At 35.1% G+C, this 17,230-nt stretch overlaps 3 protein-coding genes across 3 annotated transcripts; 2 read left to right on the top strand and 1 right to left on the bottom strand.

The window, feature by feature from the left end:
- The first annotated feature begins 2,562 nt into the window (after window positions 1–2,562).
- On the top strand, window positions 2,563–9,383 carry LOC118050295 (cellulose synthase A catalytic subunit 1 [UDP-forming]). Its single transcript, XM_035060608.2, has 14 exons — window positions 2,563–2,873; window positions 3,707–3,902; window positions 3,996–4,174; window positions 4,701–4,821; window positions 4,907–5,093; window positions 5,389–5,655; window positions 5,748–6,093; window positions 6,274–6,411; window positions 6,505–6,630; window positions 6,921–7,133; window positions 7,226–7,490; window positions 7,857–8,053; window positions 8,144–8,494; window positions 8,588–9,383. Exons 1-14 carry the CDS (start codon window positions 2,793–2,795, stop codon window positions 9,173–9,175), a joined length of 3,255 nt encoding a protein of 1,084 aa, XP_034916499.1. The 5' UTR covers window positions 2,563–2,792; the 3' UTR covers window positions 9,176–9,383.
- Window positions 9,384–10,947: 1,564 nt separating this feature from the next.
- LOC118050294 (uncharacterized protein At2g34160) lies at window positions 10,948–13,172 on the top strand. The gene is made up of 5 exons (XM_035060607.2): window positions 10,948–11,224; window positions 11,799–11,847; window positions 12,191–12,253; window positions 12,338–12,402; window positions 12,913–13,172. The coding sequence occupies exons 1-5, from the start codon at window positions 11,084–11,086 to the stop codon at window positions 13,003–13,005; spliced, it is 411 nt and encodes a 136-aa protein (XP_034916498.1). The 5' UTR covers window positions 10,948–11,083; the 3' UTR covers window positions 13,006–13,172.
- A 363-nt stretch (window positions 13,173–13,535) lies between these two features.
- LOC118050292 (adenine nucleotide transporter BT1, chloroplastic/mitochondrial) lies at window positions 13,536–16,894 on the bottom strand. The gene is made up of 3 exons (XM_035060606.2): window positions 15,970–16,894; window positions 14,353–14,514; window positions 13,536–14,269 (listed from the first exon to the last, which is right to left on the bottom strand). Exons 1-3 carry the CDS (start codon window positions 16,474–16,476, stop codon window positions 13,796–13,798), a joined length of 1,143 nt encoding a protein of 380 aa, XP_034916497.1. The 5' UTR covers window positions 16,477–16,894; the 3' UTR covers window positions 13,536–13,795.
- Window positions 16,895–17,230: the final 336 nt, after the last annotated feature.

A 17,230-nucleotide genomic window follows, 5' to 3' on the forward strand; every position in this document is an offset into this window, starting at 1 on the left:
TTTATTATTTTTTAATTATGAATATTTAAATTAATTTGTGTATATTTCAAGTAATTTTATAGACTTTAAAATTAATAATTATATAAATTTTTAATAATCATGAAATATATAAGATTCCAACTAATAATTTTTAAAAATTAAATTTAAAATTAAACAATTAAATTATATTATTCATTCCTACATGATCACGCAGTTGTTGCAGAAATATGCTGCAGCCAGAGGTAACTAAACAACCAATTATCTAGTAGAAAATGTAATTTTGAAAATGATGAAAGGTTAGTTTAAAAGGAAGATGACTGACCCAGTGTTCAACACGGTACCGCTTTATTCAACAGAGCTAGGTTTTAAATTAATTCGGATATAAATGTATCTGTGTGATTTTATTTTCATGACAAGTTAATTTATTATCCAATTAAAATTTAGTTTAATTTATAAAAAAATTAAAAATTTATTTTAAATACTCATACAAGAAGTAAATACTCTCAACATAATTATACCAACACTCATTCAAGAAATAAATGCTCTGAAATAAATAAATGCTCTAAAAAAGAAAACATATTGGTAGAAAATTTAGAATGAACAGATTGGAGTCCACCGACAGCCACTGGACTAGAAAACCCAAGCAACCGACAGTAACCGGTAAATCCTTGGGCAAAAATCATATTCAGCTATTTTTGTCGCTTTCTTGACAAGCAATAGTCCAACAGACAGACACTGATACGTGTCGATTATGGTTGCTTTTAACTTATGTAGTCATGATACAACGACTACTATTGTATGGGTAAACAAATCATATTACAACACGTCATCGAGAAATTAGCGCCCCGGTTTAGTTATAATGGGAAAGTGACGTTCTAGCTGTTTATGACGTGGCTCCAGCTGAGTATTCTTCGGCTCCGGCTCGAGCTTCTCGGCTTCCCGATCCAGCGATCCACAACCTCACTTTTTCTTTAACAAATAAAGTGGACGAGAATATAATCATTGTTATTTTTTTAAAATAATTTTTATTAAAAAAAATTTTTTTTACCTAACAAACATATAAAATGTAAACCAAACAAGGACGAAGAGATAGAATAGTTAGTCTTATTTTTAGAAATATTTTTTATTTAAAAATATATTAAAATAATATTTTTTATTTTATTTTTATATAAACACATTAAAATAATTCTAAAATCATGAAAAAATTAAAATAAAATATTTTTTTCAAAAACATGTTTTCACTGCAAAAACAAATATTATCAAAGAAGGGAGTAGATAAAATAAAAGAATTTGAATTTTTTTTTTTATTACTTCAATTATTTCTCTAAAACAAAACAAGTTAAATCCACTTAATATTGACGTGTTAAAAAACCTTGTATTAACTTGTGAATAAACTAAAAATTAGAAAATAAAATAAAATAATATTTTGTTTGAATTATGTAAAATGAATAGTGGTTATTGCAGTTAAAAATTAAAAAAAAAAATATTTAGTTAATATTTGTGATTAGGTATGTATTGCCGATCAAAATAACAAAGAAATAATATGTGTTGCTTTGAAAGTTTATTTTTGGTCATAAAGATGTTTTTTAAAGGGAAAAATAATAAAATATTAAACATTACAATTGAAATAAATCAATAATTAGAAAAAAAAAAAAAACAAAATAAGGCAAGAACTAGTGCAATGTTATATTTAGGTGCTACATTGAGACTAATTTCATTCATGCTTTCAAGGTAATTTTAAGTAATGTGATTGTAAAAAAAAAAAAAGAAGATATTATAGATTTTACCTGTGTAATTTAAAACATATCTAAAATTATGTGTATGCAAGTATTGAAAGAGCTTTACATCTTACATTTGACAACTTTTAGTCTGTTTGAAAATGTAATTGTGATTATTTTTTAAAGTGTTTTTCACTAAAAAATATATTAAAATAACATATTTTTTTATTTTAAAAAAATATTTTTGATATCACAACATCAAAATAATATAAAAATACTAAAAAACATATTAATTTGAAGCAAAGAAAAAAAAATTCAAATTTTTTCAAAAACATTTTTGAAACGCAAAAACAAACAGGTTATTTATCTAAACAACATTAATTACGTATTATAACCCTAAATAATTAAATTAAATTATATATTGAAACTCTTTACTTATAGAAAATAAAAGCCAATCACTTTCTAGTGAAGTTATATATTAGAAAATATTTTTAGAATATATATTTTTTAACAAGTTGAATTATTTAATAGGATATTCATGGGGAATTATTTGATACACCAAAAATCATATTTCTTTTTCTTACATAAAGACGGGCCTCATGAATAAATTTTATAATTTTTATAAGATATTTATACTAAATAAAAAAACACAATTCCTAGGTAAATGTTGATCTCGTTTTAATGTAAATTTAAAATGTAATAAATTTCCTAGAACAGTTGAAAGGGCAGCAAGCCGAGGTGAGGCTGGACTTTCTTGTATCGGACGGCAAGCCAAGCGGGAAAGAGAAACCTTTCTTTTATTACATAAAAGAAAACAAAACAAAGACAAGGATAATAATAATATATATAAAAAAAAAGCATGAAAGAAGAAGATAATAAAAACACAGAAGCACTCATGACACTCATGACACTAGACAGACAGAGAGCCTGCTAATAGTAAGCTCACAAAAAAGAAGAGGCAGACAGAGATGGCGAATTGAGTGGGCGAAGACTCTCACAGTACTCATTACCTTTTCACTCACAGATCCACCCCCCTATCTCTATGTTTCTGTTAAGAAAAGAGGGTGTGAACTGACTTGAGAGAAGAAAGAAAAGATGGAAGCAAATGCGGGTATGGTTGCTGGGTCTTACAGGAGGAATGAATTGGTTCGGATTCGACATGATTCTGATAGTGCGGTTTGTCTTCTTTACTTTAAGCTTTTTTTTTTTTTTTTTTCATTTATGTTTTCTGGGTTTGATTTGTTTTGGTTGCATTTCTGTGTGTTTGTGTGGATCCGAGTTTTGAATTTTGCGATAGTGAATTTTTTTGGGTGGGGTTTTGTTAATTTTTATAATTCTGCTTTGTTTTGTTACGTTGACTAGCAATCACCTGATCTAGTTGGTGGTCGTTGTGAACATGAGTGTCCAGTTTGATCTTGATTATAGCTTGATTTCAGCCTGATTCCTTGAAGGAGATTTGGCCCCCTTTGTTATTCTTGATATTACAGTGTCCTTAAGCCAATATCAGTAGTGGTTTCCATCAGAGAGATTTTTAATTTTTTTTTAATGGCAATTTTAAATAAGATCTCTTCTATAAATCAAAGGAAGCTGTTGTTTTGGAATTTTTATTTATTTATTTTTGAGCTGGATTCCATGATAAACCGGCAATTCCGATATATTTTCTACTCGGGATCACTTGAATGCTTTAAGCTATAACAGGTTCCTTATGTCATGTAAAATGTTAAAAGGGCCGCAATTCCAATGTCTAGTATGTCAAGAAGAAAGAGCTCGTGTTTAATTTTCTTGATTTCATCTTATTCAAGATGTTAAATCACTGTGAATTGATCTTGCTTCCCTTTTCTCTTGTGGAATGTCGGGCTCGTAATGTGCCTTGCTTTGGATTTGATTGCTTCACTTAATGTGCCAGTAGATTTCCAACATTGCTAGCTGTTATTTTGTTGCCGTGGCAATTGAAAATAATATATTTATTTTCTGGATGCTAATCAGTGTTTTTCTGTGGAATAATGCAGCCCAAACCCCTCAAAAACTTGAATGGACAAACTTGCCAGATTTGTGGGGATAATGTTGGAGTTACAGAGAATGGCGACATCTTTGTTGCTTGCAATGAGTGTGCTTTCCCAGTTTGCCGTCCTTGTTATGAGTATGAGCGAAAAGATGGGACTCAGTCTTGCCCTCAGTGTAAGACTAGGTATCGAAGGCACAAAGGTTAGCTTGTTTGTTCATTCTTCTTTTGGGTTATATTCTGTTATGCAGTCATTTTGTGATGTATCAACAGCTGGGGTTTCATGGATATTTCAGGGAGTCCTCGAGTGGATGGAGATGAGGACGAAGATGATGTTGATGATCTAGAAAATGAGTTCAATTATGCCCAAGGCATTGGCAAGGCAAGGCGTCAGTGGCAGGGTGAAGATATAGAACTTTCTTCATCCTCCAGACATGAATCTCAACCAATTCCCCTTCTCACGAATGGGCAGCCGGTATGCAGATTGACCAATTTATGGTTCATTTATATGCACGTTCTGGGTAATGCAAAATAGATGGAATAACAATAAACGCTTCTACTTACCCACATTATTTTGTATGACCTTATGGAATTTAAACCTCTGTCCGATCAAGGTGTTTTGGGCATTGATGCGTGGTGGTCCAAGACCACAAACACAGTTTTAGTTGTGGTTAACCAAAGCATCACTGTTGATGCTTTGATCATTTTTAAGCCCCATCATACAGGTTTGCAAAGTAAGACCAAAATGCTAAACAATGTATTCTTTGTATTGCAAGTACAAGTTTTGTGCTTTGAGAGCTTCCAGTTTCTTGGAGGTTGGGTCTTTCTTGTTTTCTTATCTAGAAATATAATTGAAACTGAAACTTCTACTGATTCAACAAGTCCACTTTCTCTCTGGAAAAGAGAATTCATGGGGCATGTCTCCCTTTTAGCAAGTAATAAACATAAATGTCAGGTGTGCTGTTTTTGCAATATCCTGCTTATATGGGTGCTGCATTCAGGTTTCTGGTGAAATTCCCTGTGCTACACCCGACAATCAATCTGTAAGAACTACATCTGGTCCTTTGGGTCCTGCTGAAAGGAATGTTAATTCATCCCCTTATATTGATCCAAGGCAGCCAGGTAGCAAGCAGCCTGATTTTGAGTATTTATAATTCACTTTCTTGTGTGTATGGCTTTGAGTTCATCATGCTACCTCTTGCTACAGTTCCTGTTAGAATTGTGGATCCGTCAAAGGACTTGAATTCTTATGGCCTTGGCAATATTGACTGGAAGGAGAGGGTTGAAGGTTGGAAGCTTAAACAGGACAAAAATATCATGCAGATGACCAACAGATACCCTGAAGGAAAGGGGGACATAGAAGGAACTGGTTCGAATGGAGATGAACTTCAAATGTGAGTTCCCTTCTTCAAGGTTTATCCTGCGTCATTCCTTCCTCTGGAATCATATTACTTACAATTGCCCATGTTGAAGCATGGATTAGGTTTCAGATTCTATTAAAAGCATGGACTAATCTTCTCATATGCACTCAATTAACCATCTTGTATCTTCATTTCACTTTCATATTACTTACAATCGCCCATGTTGAAGCATGGATTAGGTTTCAGATTCTATTGAAAGCATGGACTAATCTTCTCATATGCACTCCATTAACCGTTTTGTATCTGCATTTCACTTTTTGTGTCACAGGGCTGATGATGCTCGACAACCTTTGAGCCGTGTGGTGCCCATTTCTTCATCTCACCTGACTCCTTATCGTGTTGTAATCATTCTGCGTCTTATTATTTTGGGATTCTTCTTACAATATCGTGTAACTCATCCAGTGAAAGATGCATACGGTTTGTGGTTGACATCTGTTATCTGTGAGATTTGGTTTGCCTTGTCCTGGCTTCTGGATCAGTTTCCAAAATGGATGCCTATCAATCGCGAGACCTACCTCGACAGGCTAGCATTAAGGTAAGTTAAATGCATTGTATCAGTAAATAGATTTTGGTTAAAGGAATAATTTTTCTTATTGCTTCACTAACTGCATTCGATATCTTTTGCAGATATGATCGTGATGGAGAACCATCACAGTTAGCTCCTATTGACATCTTTGTTAGTACAGTGGATCCCATGAAAGAACCTCCTATTGTAACAGCAAACACTGTGTTGTCCATTCTTGCTGTTGATTACCCTGTCGACAAAGTATCATGCTATGTTTCAGATGATGGTTCAGCTATGTTGACATTTGAAGCCCTTTCTGAAACTGCGGAGTTTGCAAGGAAGTGGGTGCCTTTCTGCAAGAAGCACAATATTGAGCCTAGGGCCCCTGAGTTTTATTTTGCCCAAAAGATTGATTATCTGAAGGACAAGATACAGCCTTCTTTTGTGAAAGAGCGCCGAGCAATGAAGGTGAGTCAAGAAGAAAAGCATGCCTTCTCTAACTTTTGTCTGTATTTCACATGGATTAAGTGGGTTCTAGTGTTCTTTTACTTGTTTTCAACACTATACATGCAATTGAGTATAATATGTGGCGTTCTTTTCCTTGTTTTCAACATTATACATGAGATTGAGTATAATTAAGTGTCACAGAGAGAATATGAAGAATTCAAGGTGCGGATCAATGCTCTTGTTGCTAAAGCTCAGAAGATGCCAGAAGAAGGTTGGACAATGCAGGATGGAACTCCATGGCCTGGAAATAATCCCAGGGATCACCCAGGAATGATCCAGGTGTTATAATCCTTCCTACATGTATTCATACTCACCCTGCTTTTGGTTTTCCCCCCCTACAATTTACCCTTTCTGGCATATGGTGGAGATCAGGTGTTCTTAGGTCACAGCGGGGGGCTCGATACGGATGGAAATGAGCTACCTCGTCTTGTATATGTTTCTCGTGAAAAGAGACCTGGATTCCAGCATCATAAGAAAGCCGGAGCAATGAATGCGCTGGTTTGTCATCTTAACCTCTTGTATAATTTGACCCCCTGTTCCAATTTCTCAAATACATTGTTATTCATCACAGGTCATGGTACCATTTGAGTGCTGATTTTTTTGTGCATATCAAAAAGCACCTGCTTATCTATCCTCTCTCTCCTCTTCTTTTTTCACTTAAATAAATGGAAGTTTGCATTTGCATGTACCATGGTTTGGTTCGAGATGATTGATTTTCAGGACTTAGAGCACCACAATTTGTGTGCTAAAATCAAAATGTCTTCTTTCTTGGTCTTTATGTTGTGTAGATTCGAGTTTCAGCTGTACTGACCAATGGTGCCTATCTTCTGAACGTCGATTGTGATCACTACTTCAATAACAGCAAAGCTCTTAAAGAAGCCATGTGTTTCATGATGGACCCTGCCTATGGAAAGAAGACATGCTATATACAGTTCCCACAACGTTTTGATGGCATTGACTTGCACGATCGATATGCCAATCGCAATATTGTTTTCTTTGATGTAAGTCAGTTGATTTATCATCAATCCAGAAAATATTCCTTTCTGTGCAAAGTTGTATTGGATGGCTCATGTTTTGTCATTATATCTTGCAGATCAACTTGAAGGGTCTGGACGGCATCCAGGGGCCTGTGTATGTTGGAACTGGTTGCTGTTTCAACCGGCAAGCCCTGTATGGTTATGATCCAGTTTTGACAGAGGAAGATTTGGAACCAAACATTATTGTAAAGAGTTGTTGTGGCTCAAGAAAGAAGGGAAGGGGTGGTAATAAGAAGTATATTGACAAAAAGAGGGCAATGAAAAGAACTGAATCCACCGTCCCCATTTTCAATATGGAGGACATTGAGGAGGGTGTTGAAGGTTGGTTTCTGCAAGAAGTTGTTTTTTCTCACCTGTCCTTTTCAATTAATATCGTGTACTAGTACTGCATCTCAGTAGTTTAGTTTATGATGGAGCATGGTCAGTCCTCATTTATACTTGGTAACTAACATTTTGATTACCTTGAATTTTGTCATATACATTAATTATTTACAAAGTAATGTGAGTTTCATTAGACAATGCTAACCTTGTTCATATATTTCATGTCATGTGGTAATGATAAACTACAGAACACCCAATTTGAGATTTTTAATGATTTTGATTAAACTTGGTGGTGGAAACTACAAATGATTACAGAAAAGTTTACATAGCATGTTTTCTTTTAACTGCATTCCTTCTCTTTTGCAGGATATGATGATGAGAGGTCACTGCTTATGTCGCAGAAGAGTTTAGAAAAGCGTTTTGGTCAGTCACCAGTTTTTATTGCAGCTACCTTCCAGGAACAGGGAGGCATTCCACCGACAACCAATCCTGCAACTCTTTTGAAAGAAGCTATCCATGTTATTAGCTGTGGATATGAAGACAAGACTGAATGGGGCAAAGAGGTCAGTCTTGCTTTATCATCAGTAGTAATTGCTTAATCCGATCAAGTTTTGTTTATTATATGTTAGCTAATTCTTTTTGTCATCTGCCAGATTGGATGGATCTATGGTTCTGTTACAGAAGATATTTTGACTGGGTTTAAGATGCATGCTCGTGGTTGGATATCAATCTATTGCATGCCTCCTCGCCCAGCATTTAAGGGGTCTGCTCCTATCAATCTTTCTGATCGATTGAACCAGGTTCTTCGATGGGCCTTGGGATCTATTGAGATTTTACTGAGCAGGCATTGTCCCATATGGTATGGATACAATGGAAGATTAAAGCTTTTGGAGAGGCTAGCATATATTAATACCATCGTGTACCCACTAACTTCTCTTCCACTCCTTGCTTACTGTGTACTTCCTGCTGTTTGCCTTGTCAGTGGAAAATTTATTATTCCTGAGGCAAGTGACAGTTTCGTTTCTTTTGGTACCAGTTGATCGTACTATTCAGATCTTAATTAGCAAACCAATAATTTTGCTACAATTTCTTTTCAGATAAGTAACTATGCCAGCATGTGGTTCATTCTGCTTTTCATCTCCATTTTTGCTACTGGAATACTTGAGCTTAGATGGAGTGGAGTTGGTATTGAAGACTGGTGGAGGAATGAACAATTCTGGGTCATTGGTGGTACATCAGCTCATCTCTTTGCCGTCTTCCAAGGACTTTTGAAGGTGCTTGCAGGTATTGATACCAACTTCACTGTCACTTCAAAGGCATCCGATGAAGATGGGGATTTTGCAGAGCTTTATGTGTTCAAATGGACATCTCTTCTCATCCCTCCAACCACAGTCATTGTACTAAACATGGTGGGTATTGTGGCTGGTGTGTCCTATGCCATAAACAGTGGATACCAGTCATGGGGTCCTCTCTTTGGCAAGCTCTTCTTTGCTATTTGGGTCATTGCCCATTTGTATCCTTTCCTCAAGGGTTTGCTGGGTCGGCAAAATCGTACGCCAACAATTGTCATCGTCTGGTCTATTCTCCTCGCCTCCATTTTCTCCTTGCTATGGGTGCGCATCGACCCCTTCACCTCAGACTCCACAAAAGCTGCCGCAAATGGCCAATGTGGAATCAACTGCTAGATTGTCTTGGGATCATTTTGTCATGCCATCTCTTCTCAGAGCCTACCCTCATGTATATAACAAGAAATCAAGGTACTGAGCGATGTGAATTAATTTATGAAGAAGGGGTTAACCTGAAAGATGTATTTCTTGGTTGGTAGGCACAGTGAAGGACATGAACACATTAGAAGAAAACCCTTTCATTATATCATCTTTGTTGTACCAAAAGGTGTCCCTATCCATCCCCACACGAGCAGGTGTTTCTGGACTTTTCAAGTTTGTTCATGCCATTGTTGTGCAGCTTTGTGGTGGTCTTATATTTTTGTTTAAAGTTTATAGAAATATCCATCCATCGTCTAGAAGTACTTGGCTAAAAAATTCTTTACATGTGTGAGACTGCTTATCATGGAATTTTAATTTATCACAGAACTCTCTGATTGCAAATTGGCTCTTGAATTTTAATCTACTGCTGAAGGAGTTCCAGATTCCATTTCATTTCCTTTACTATATGTTTGAAATGGATGCTGGCTCTAAATAATTAATGATCCGTAACCTCCTAATTAGGAGTCTACTAATAGAAGATGCCAATTACCAGAGTCAGGATTAAAGTAAGCAACAAATGATGGGTTAAACAGGATGATTTGTCATTTGAGTGTTCATGCCCTAATTGATACCTACAAACCTTATCCTGGGTGGGATTATTAAAACATCTTAAATGGATGATTAGAGAATGATTAGCTGTCTTCCATTCATATTTCTAACAAAAAAATTTTTTGTATGTTTTGGTAAGCTGATTTTTAAAAAATAATTTTTAAAAAATAATAAAAATATTATTTTAATATATTTTGATACGAAAAATACTTTTAAAAAAATTACAATCACACTTTTAAACATGTAAACAATGTGATGTGGTGATTTCAGCTTTTCAAATTATGTTTTTTTTTTTTTTTTTTTTAAATATTAAACTAATGTTTTTAGATATTTTTTAATAGTTTTCATGTGCTAATAATAAAAAAAAATGTTTGATGATATTTTTTTGAGATATTTTTTATTTGATCCAGCTTTTTATTTTAGGATGAGTTTAGAATGTCAACTAGATTATTGGATTTAAATAAAATATGGTAGATATATATATATATTATTTTAAAATATCATAAAAATATAGTGATCAATTTTTTAAGATGTTATAAAAACCTTATTTAAATTTAAATAAATATTATAAAACTCCTTTTTGTATTTAATTTTTTTTTCATATTTTTTAATCATTCCCTTGAAATTAACATTAAAGGTGTTTTCAGCATAAAATGGAGTTTTTGTAATATTTTCAAACTTTCAAGTGGTTAATATAATTTTATAATACCTTAGAAGTTATTATAATTTATTAAATAAAATAATAAATCTAAATTTAATAATTAATCTACATCAACATTTTGTCATTTTATCAAGTAACCCCATCTTTCATACACATATTACTAGCATAAATTTTATGGTTTTTAAATAAGTAACTAACTACTAATATTTATTTAATAAATTTATTTTTAAGAGAGAAACAGGAGAGCAAAAAATACATATGAACCCAATAAAATAATAAAATTATCCTCGCCAAGCTCAATTTGTTTTTTTAATTTCTCTCTCTCCCTTTTCATTTTGTTTTGGGCCCGAATAGAACCTGGACCTGAAATAAAGCTCGATAAAGAATGGGTGGGCTTGGGGCTAACCTTGTGAAGAAAACGACACCGTATGATGCTAACACAATCCCGAATGAAAACCCCTAGTTAAGGCGGAGTAGAAACAGAAAATCTTTGGTGTCAAGGGTTTTTGACTATTTATAGACAAAAAGAAAGAAAGTGAGAGAGAGACAGATAGAGATTTGGGAAGAGAAAGTGAAATTAGGGTTTTTCTCTATCTAGAAAAACAGTGTAAGCAGCAATGGAAGTAATCACAGAGGGTGTTAACAACTTAAACATAGCAGCAGCAGCAACAACAACAGATTCAGCCAATAACAAGAAGAACCGAATCCAAGTTTCTAACACCAAAAAACCTCTTTTCTTCTACGTTAATCTCGCCAAGGTATTACCAAACGCTCCCCCTTTTCTATTTTCTAAATTAGTGTGTTTTGTTTTTTGCTTTCTATTTATTAGTTGTAGAGGAAACAAAATTCAGTTTTGTGTTTTTTTGGATGGTTTAATGAATTAATTAGATCTTTGTTTTTTTTCGTTGGGTTTGTTTAGGGAGTTTTAAATTATTTTTTTATGTTTTAACTGATTTTAGGGATTTGTTGCTGTTATGGACATGGGTGGGTCCTGTTTTATTCTTTTGTCTTGGGTTTTTCTATTTAGGATTTTTTTTCTTGGCTCTGTTTTGTTGCTGGGGAAATTGTGGATGGGAAAATAAATGAAGGGAAGCTTGTGTATTACTCCTATTATTGCGTTAGAATTAGTTGTTGTTTTTTTAATGAAAATATGGCTGGATATTTTGATATTGTTACTGATTCGTGTTCGTATGCTTAGTTTGGATGAGGGTTTCGTAATTTTAGCTCGGTAGAGAGAAGGAAAATGGATTTTATCAACTGAAGAAGTGTGTCTATTTGTGTTTGTGATTTTGTTTAGCTGTTTAATGGTTGGTGATGTTTGAATTTTTGCAGAGGTACATGCAACAGCACAATGAAGTGGAGCTCTCTGCTCTTGGAATGGGTATAGTTTCTTTAGCTGTCATCTGAGGAGTGCATTTATTTATTTTTTACTATGGGTCTGTTGAATTGTAATTTCTGTTGAATTCCGTTTTAAGTGCTTAGCAAATTGTGAGTTGGGGGATTTATTTTTTAACCTGGCTGGTTATAAATGGAGTCTGATATGACCACTCACTATTTAGTCACAAAAAATAAAATGGAATTGCAGCGCAATGTAGTCATATTTTGTCGCACTTGTGTGAAATTTATAGCCACTGCTGCAATATAGTCAAACAAGTAGTTTAGTGTCATATTTCTTGTTGTTGGAGAGATTGTTGAATTTGATAGTCACGTTGTTACATGTACAGCTATAGCCACTGTTGTTACCATTGCTGAGATCTTGAAGAACAATGGACTTGCTGTTGAGAAAAGTGAGATTTTTCTTTTTTTTTCCCTTACTATTTTAGCTGATGTTGAGAGCTTGATCACTTATTATGTGTTGTGTGTATGTTCAGAGATAATGACTTCCACAGTTGACATGAGGGAAGAAACAGGAGGGCGTCCTGTTCCAAAAGCAAAGGTAAAGTATAAGCTTTTGCTGGACCACCTGTCAGATATGCTGTTGGGAATACAATAGATAGAATCCTCTCAGATAAAGATTTCACCAACCTTCAATTTGGAATTGTATCTGCATTGCTCTCTTTGGAAAACCAAGGATTGTTAGCATCTATATCTTTTACCAGCAACAACTCACTACATATAAGCATAAGCATTTCTAGGTTTTGTTTTAGAAGATGGAGCACAGTCTAAACTTCAAATTAGAAGATAAGAGTATGCAATGTGAATAGGGTTTTGCCATATCAATTTTCATCAATTGCTATAGATGTCAGGGGATGTAGATCTAATCATCAGTGTAGAGACGTTGCTTATGTTTCAAATTGATCGAATCTGCACTGTTATGAGGCCTCCATAGGGAACCCTCCAGTGTAGTACTTTACTGATGTGAGCAAGTTGCTCTTCATTCCTTTTCAATAACTAGTTGTTTTTTAGAGATTGAAAGACTTGACTATTCGGATATGTTCTCTTGCAGATTGAAATATTGCTAGGGAAGACAGAAAAGTTTGATGAGTTGATGGCTGCTGCTGCTGCAGAGGAAGCCGCAGAGGCAGAGGAGCAGAACTGAACTTTAAAGGATGAATTTAGCTTGTTCTCTTGAGTTCCTTTATTATGGACACCTGTAACCTGCCTATCTTAGATTGGAACTATTAAGTTTAGTAGTTGTGATGATATTTCTTCTAGGAGTTTTTGTAATAACAATGCCTTTGCAAATTCAAATTTGTTTCCAAGTTATATCCCTGGTGGATCACGAACCTGGTTTCTTTTACTAGCTGGCCATATTGGCACATCACATCTGGACATAAAAACCGAGAAGCCCTTTTTACTTATTTTCATGGTCAAGTCGATGTTGAGTTTCTCTCACGAGTAAAAGAGGAGAAGAATACCTTTAAATTGGTTTGGCCTGGCACTGCATGTCGATGGATTCATGGTCAAATCCGGCACGGAATGCTCATTTCGAGGTCAATTAGACTACATGTTTCCATTTCATTCCTCCAACGAGCCTACAAGGATGTGGAAATCTCAGAACTCACCTTGCCGCTCGCGTCTTAGTTGTATAAAAGGGTGGGAATGGGTTAATCTACCAAGAGTTCAGAGTGGCAATCCAATAAAATAACATTTTTCAAAATGCAAATGTCCGATCGATTTGGTAAAACCAGGAAAAAAGGGTAAAAACAAAGGCGATGCATGTTTTCTAACCTCCCAAAAAAGTTTGTGGGACCGTTTCCTAAACCAAAAATAAAAACCTCAACGGAGACAAAAACCCAAGATCAATTTACTTGGTATAAATAAAAATTACTACTATCTCAATTTTCCCTTTTGCTTTGACAGAAAAACGCTCGAGTCATTTGCTCCTTTCATGCTTCTTCCTCATCCTCTACAAGTATCTTTTTGCATGCTTCATAGCACATGAAAGATATCCCAGCAGCAGGAACCAACTTCATGCAACTGGGTCCCAGCCCTTTATATAACCCCTGGATGCCTTCTTGTTCCAATATGCTAGCTAGGGCATGGATCACATTCTTGTATACTTGTCTTCCGCTGAGAGCTCCTACCTGCATGTGCTTGCGGGCGACTTCAAGAGGGAAAGTTGCACTACTTGATATGGCACCAGCAGCAGATCCGATTAGAAGAGTTTCAATGTTGCCAATCTTCTCTTGCTTAAGAATTTTTCGATAGGCTTTCCGTAACGTGTCATATGCAAAGTAATTTGCTGCAGCATATGGAATAACTCCAATAAGGCTGGGGGCAAGACCTCTGTAGAGTTCTCCAGGGCCCTCTTCACGGAGAATTTTTAAGAATGCATCTACTATACCGTTATACACACCTCTCTGCAAAATACATCAGACCCCATGAGATAAAGAACAGCATTCACACACAAGATTTCAGTTTCTGGTTTAGGTTTTGCACACACCTGTATAGTTAATCGTGTCTTGACCAACTCAAGCGGGTATGTGCACAGAGTAGAGCTCACCCCAGCACATGCCCCGGCAATTAATGACGCAGGAATTGGAAGTTTTGGCTGCTCCCCAGGTGCAGGGGACAACTTCTTGTTTACCGTATCATATGCAAAAAGCTGCAGACACAGAAGCCAGTTACAAGCAAGATTAGATCCCTTGAACTGGGATGTTGATTTGAATATGCAGAATTTGCATGACTTATTTATCCTTCTCTAATTTAAAATAAAAGGGGACAAAAGAGACTGTAAAAGGCAGAGTTAATTAACAGAATGACGGTTCTAGAGAGGGCTGGTATCTATCAGCCACTTGTTTGAAGTCCATTCTTGAAAGCAGGTTGTTAATTTCACAATTCAAACGAAGATGCAGTACCTGACAAGATCAATCTTTATTTACCAGGTGAGGTGCAATCCAAATGAAGAGCTTATGCCAGGCAGGTAAATGCTGGCACCTAGCTCACAAGGGTATTAGCATTCTAAATTTGTTAAAGCTGCTCAGGAGTTTTCCTAAGGTGTAGTATATCTACTCATCTGAAACAGAGATTAGTTTCCCTGCAATTATTTGGTAGTGTGCATAGTTGGACTGTGATCAGGTATAAGAGGCAGTCAAACAGGGGGAACCTAGCCTATATTCATCCACTCAATTTTACCCTCATCCTAACATATGGGCATTAGTTGATGGCCCTTGAAGGTTTGTAACACACTTAAGAACTCATAGAAAATTAGATGCAACATCTTCCAAGCAAAAGAAATACAGAAGAAAGAGCAGCTGAAGGCATTGAATGTAAGGTCAAAATCAGATAAAAATTTAAGGACCCGTACTACCGACAAGACCAAAACCAATCCAGCTAGTGCACAAGCAATGTGTTAGAGATAATTTAATAATTGCAAAAATATAGCCTCTTCTTTTGAGAAAAAAATGCGAGGTAAATTATTGTTATATAAGCAGGGAACCACCATTTGAAACATTTATATTCATCAAACCTATCGGTTTACAAATTCTTATTCATTGTGCATCTGTAATCTCAAAATCAGTTTTGATTCCACGTTACTATTTTCAATTTCATACCTGTATTAAAACTTTCATTCCAATTAAACTCCAAAAAAACTGAATTCTAAATTCACTGCAATAAACATAAAAAAGGTAGCTAATAAGTATTGACCATGGACATTCATGCTTCAATCATATAACATCATCAAAACAATTCATAGCCGAACCGAAAAGTCATCAATGGCGAGGCAATTTGCAACCAGAATAAAGCAGAAAAACTGTGCGAACTCATCATCGATGTTGACGCTCGGAAAAACATATAAACCATCAATGAACAAGAAACAAACAAAATGGATGACATCAAGAAAAAAGAAAGGAGAGAAAAACAATAAATGCCTACAGTGAGCACAAAACTTCCTTCAGCCCCTCAATTACAAGACTGAAAAACACAAACCAGTCCATAAAAATTGCTAGCCATCAAATAATAAACAAAACCAACAAAACTCACATCAAACAATCAATTTGACCACAATACCATCTCTTTCACAGTGAATAAAACATAAACCAAAGAGAAATTTCATTACCTCAATGGCCTTGCTAGGCGCAACACGAATCACATTAACAAAATTGCCTCTAAACAACCCTTTCCATCCATCAGTCTGAATTATATTATTAAAAACCTCAGTAGTACTATGTCCACTACTCCCCACCATCAAATGAGTCCTAATAGTCTCCAAAGGAGCCACTGCAGTCCTTGAAATAGCCCCAGCTATCCCTCCACTAATTAACCTTCTTAATGAAGGATTTTTTATCTTAATCTTCAATTTAAGCCCACCTTTCTTCTTCTTCGACTTCAGAACCCCTTCCTCCTCTTGAACCCCAACAAATGACAAGTACTTAACACACAAATCATTGTACAGAGACTTTAGGCTGCCGTTGTCCCCCATACCCATTTGATTAACACTTGCAAAAAGACCTCCTGCGGGGAGATATTGCACATCTTCCAAGCTATTCCATTGAGACCCCAGACCGGAAATCCAGAGAAACCCATATCTATTATCATCAAACAGCTGGTTTCCTCCCCTAGCCATGAATCAAAACCTTGTAAATAACCTTTTTTTTTTTTGCTTTAATAAACACCCAAAAGTCCAAAACCGGACGTTTTAGACAGGAAAAGATTGGATTTTGAGCAAATGGGCACCTAACAAATCCATTTTTTAATAATAGGTATAAGGCAAAATTGCAAAAAAATACAAAAAAAGAATTAAGACTTTTTTTTGAAGAAACCAAGAGAAAGAGAGGTGACAGTGAAAACAAGAAAAGGGAAAGGCAAAATCTTTGAGCAAGAAGAAAGCTGATAATGTAACTAGAAAGAGAGAGAGATGGGGTTGGTGAATCTCTCTCCTTCTCTTTCTGTGCTTCCCTCTCTATAATATTTGTTGTGTTACTTGGGTTTTATTTATATAATATAGAGTAGGGGCTTTCTAGGTGGAGTGGAGTTAGGTTTTTGTGTTGTTGGCAAAGGGTAGTGATGGGGAAGACTGTTGTCATAGGGAGTCTCTTCCTATTCAAAGATTTTGCCCCTTTTTTCTTCTTCTTCTTTTACGTTCGTTTGTGTATTTTGGTAATTTGGCTTTGTCGTTTTTGGGCTATTTGTTATTTTGCGAATTTCTGAGGATATTTACTTTGAGCCATTCAAATATTTTGTTCTTTATTCAATCAATTTTTTTTATTTTAACCTGGTAAATTATATAATACTAGTAAAAAAAAAAACAATATTGACTAATAAAAAAAAAACACCTTATATTTTTTTTGGTTGAAAAGTATTTTTTATAAAAAAATATT

Source organism: Populus alba, chromosome 6 (assembly GCF_005239225.2).
Source record: "Populus alba chromosome 6, ASM523922v2, whole genome shotgun sequence".
In the NCBI taxonomy this organism is placed as follows: Eukaryota; Viridiplantae; Streptophyta; class Magnoliopsida; order Malpighiales; family Salicaceae; genus Populus; species Populus alba.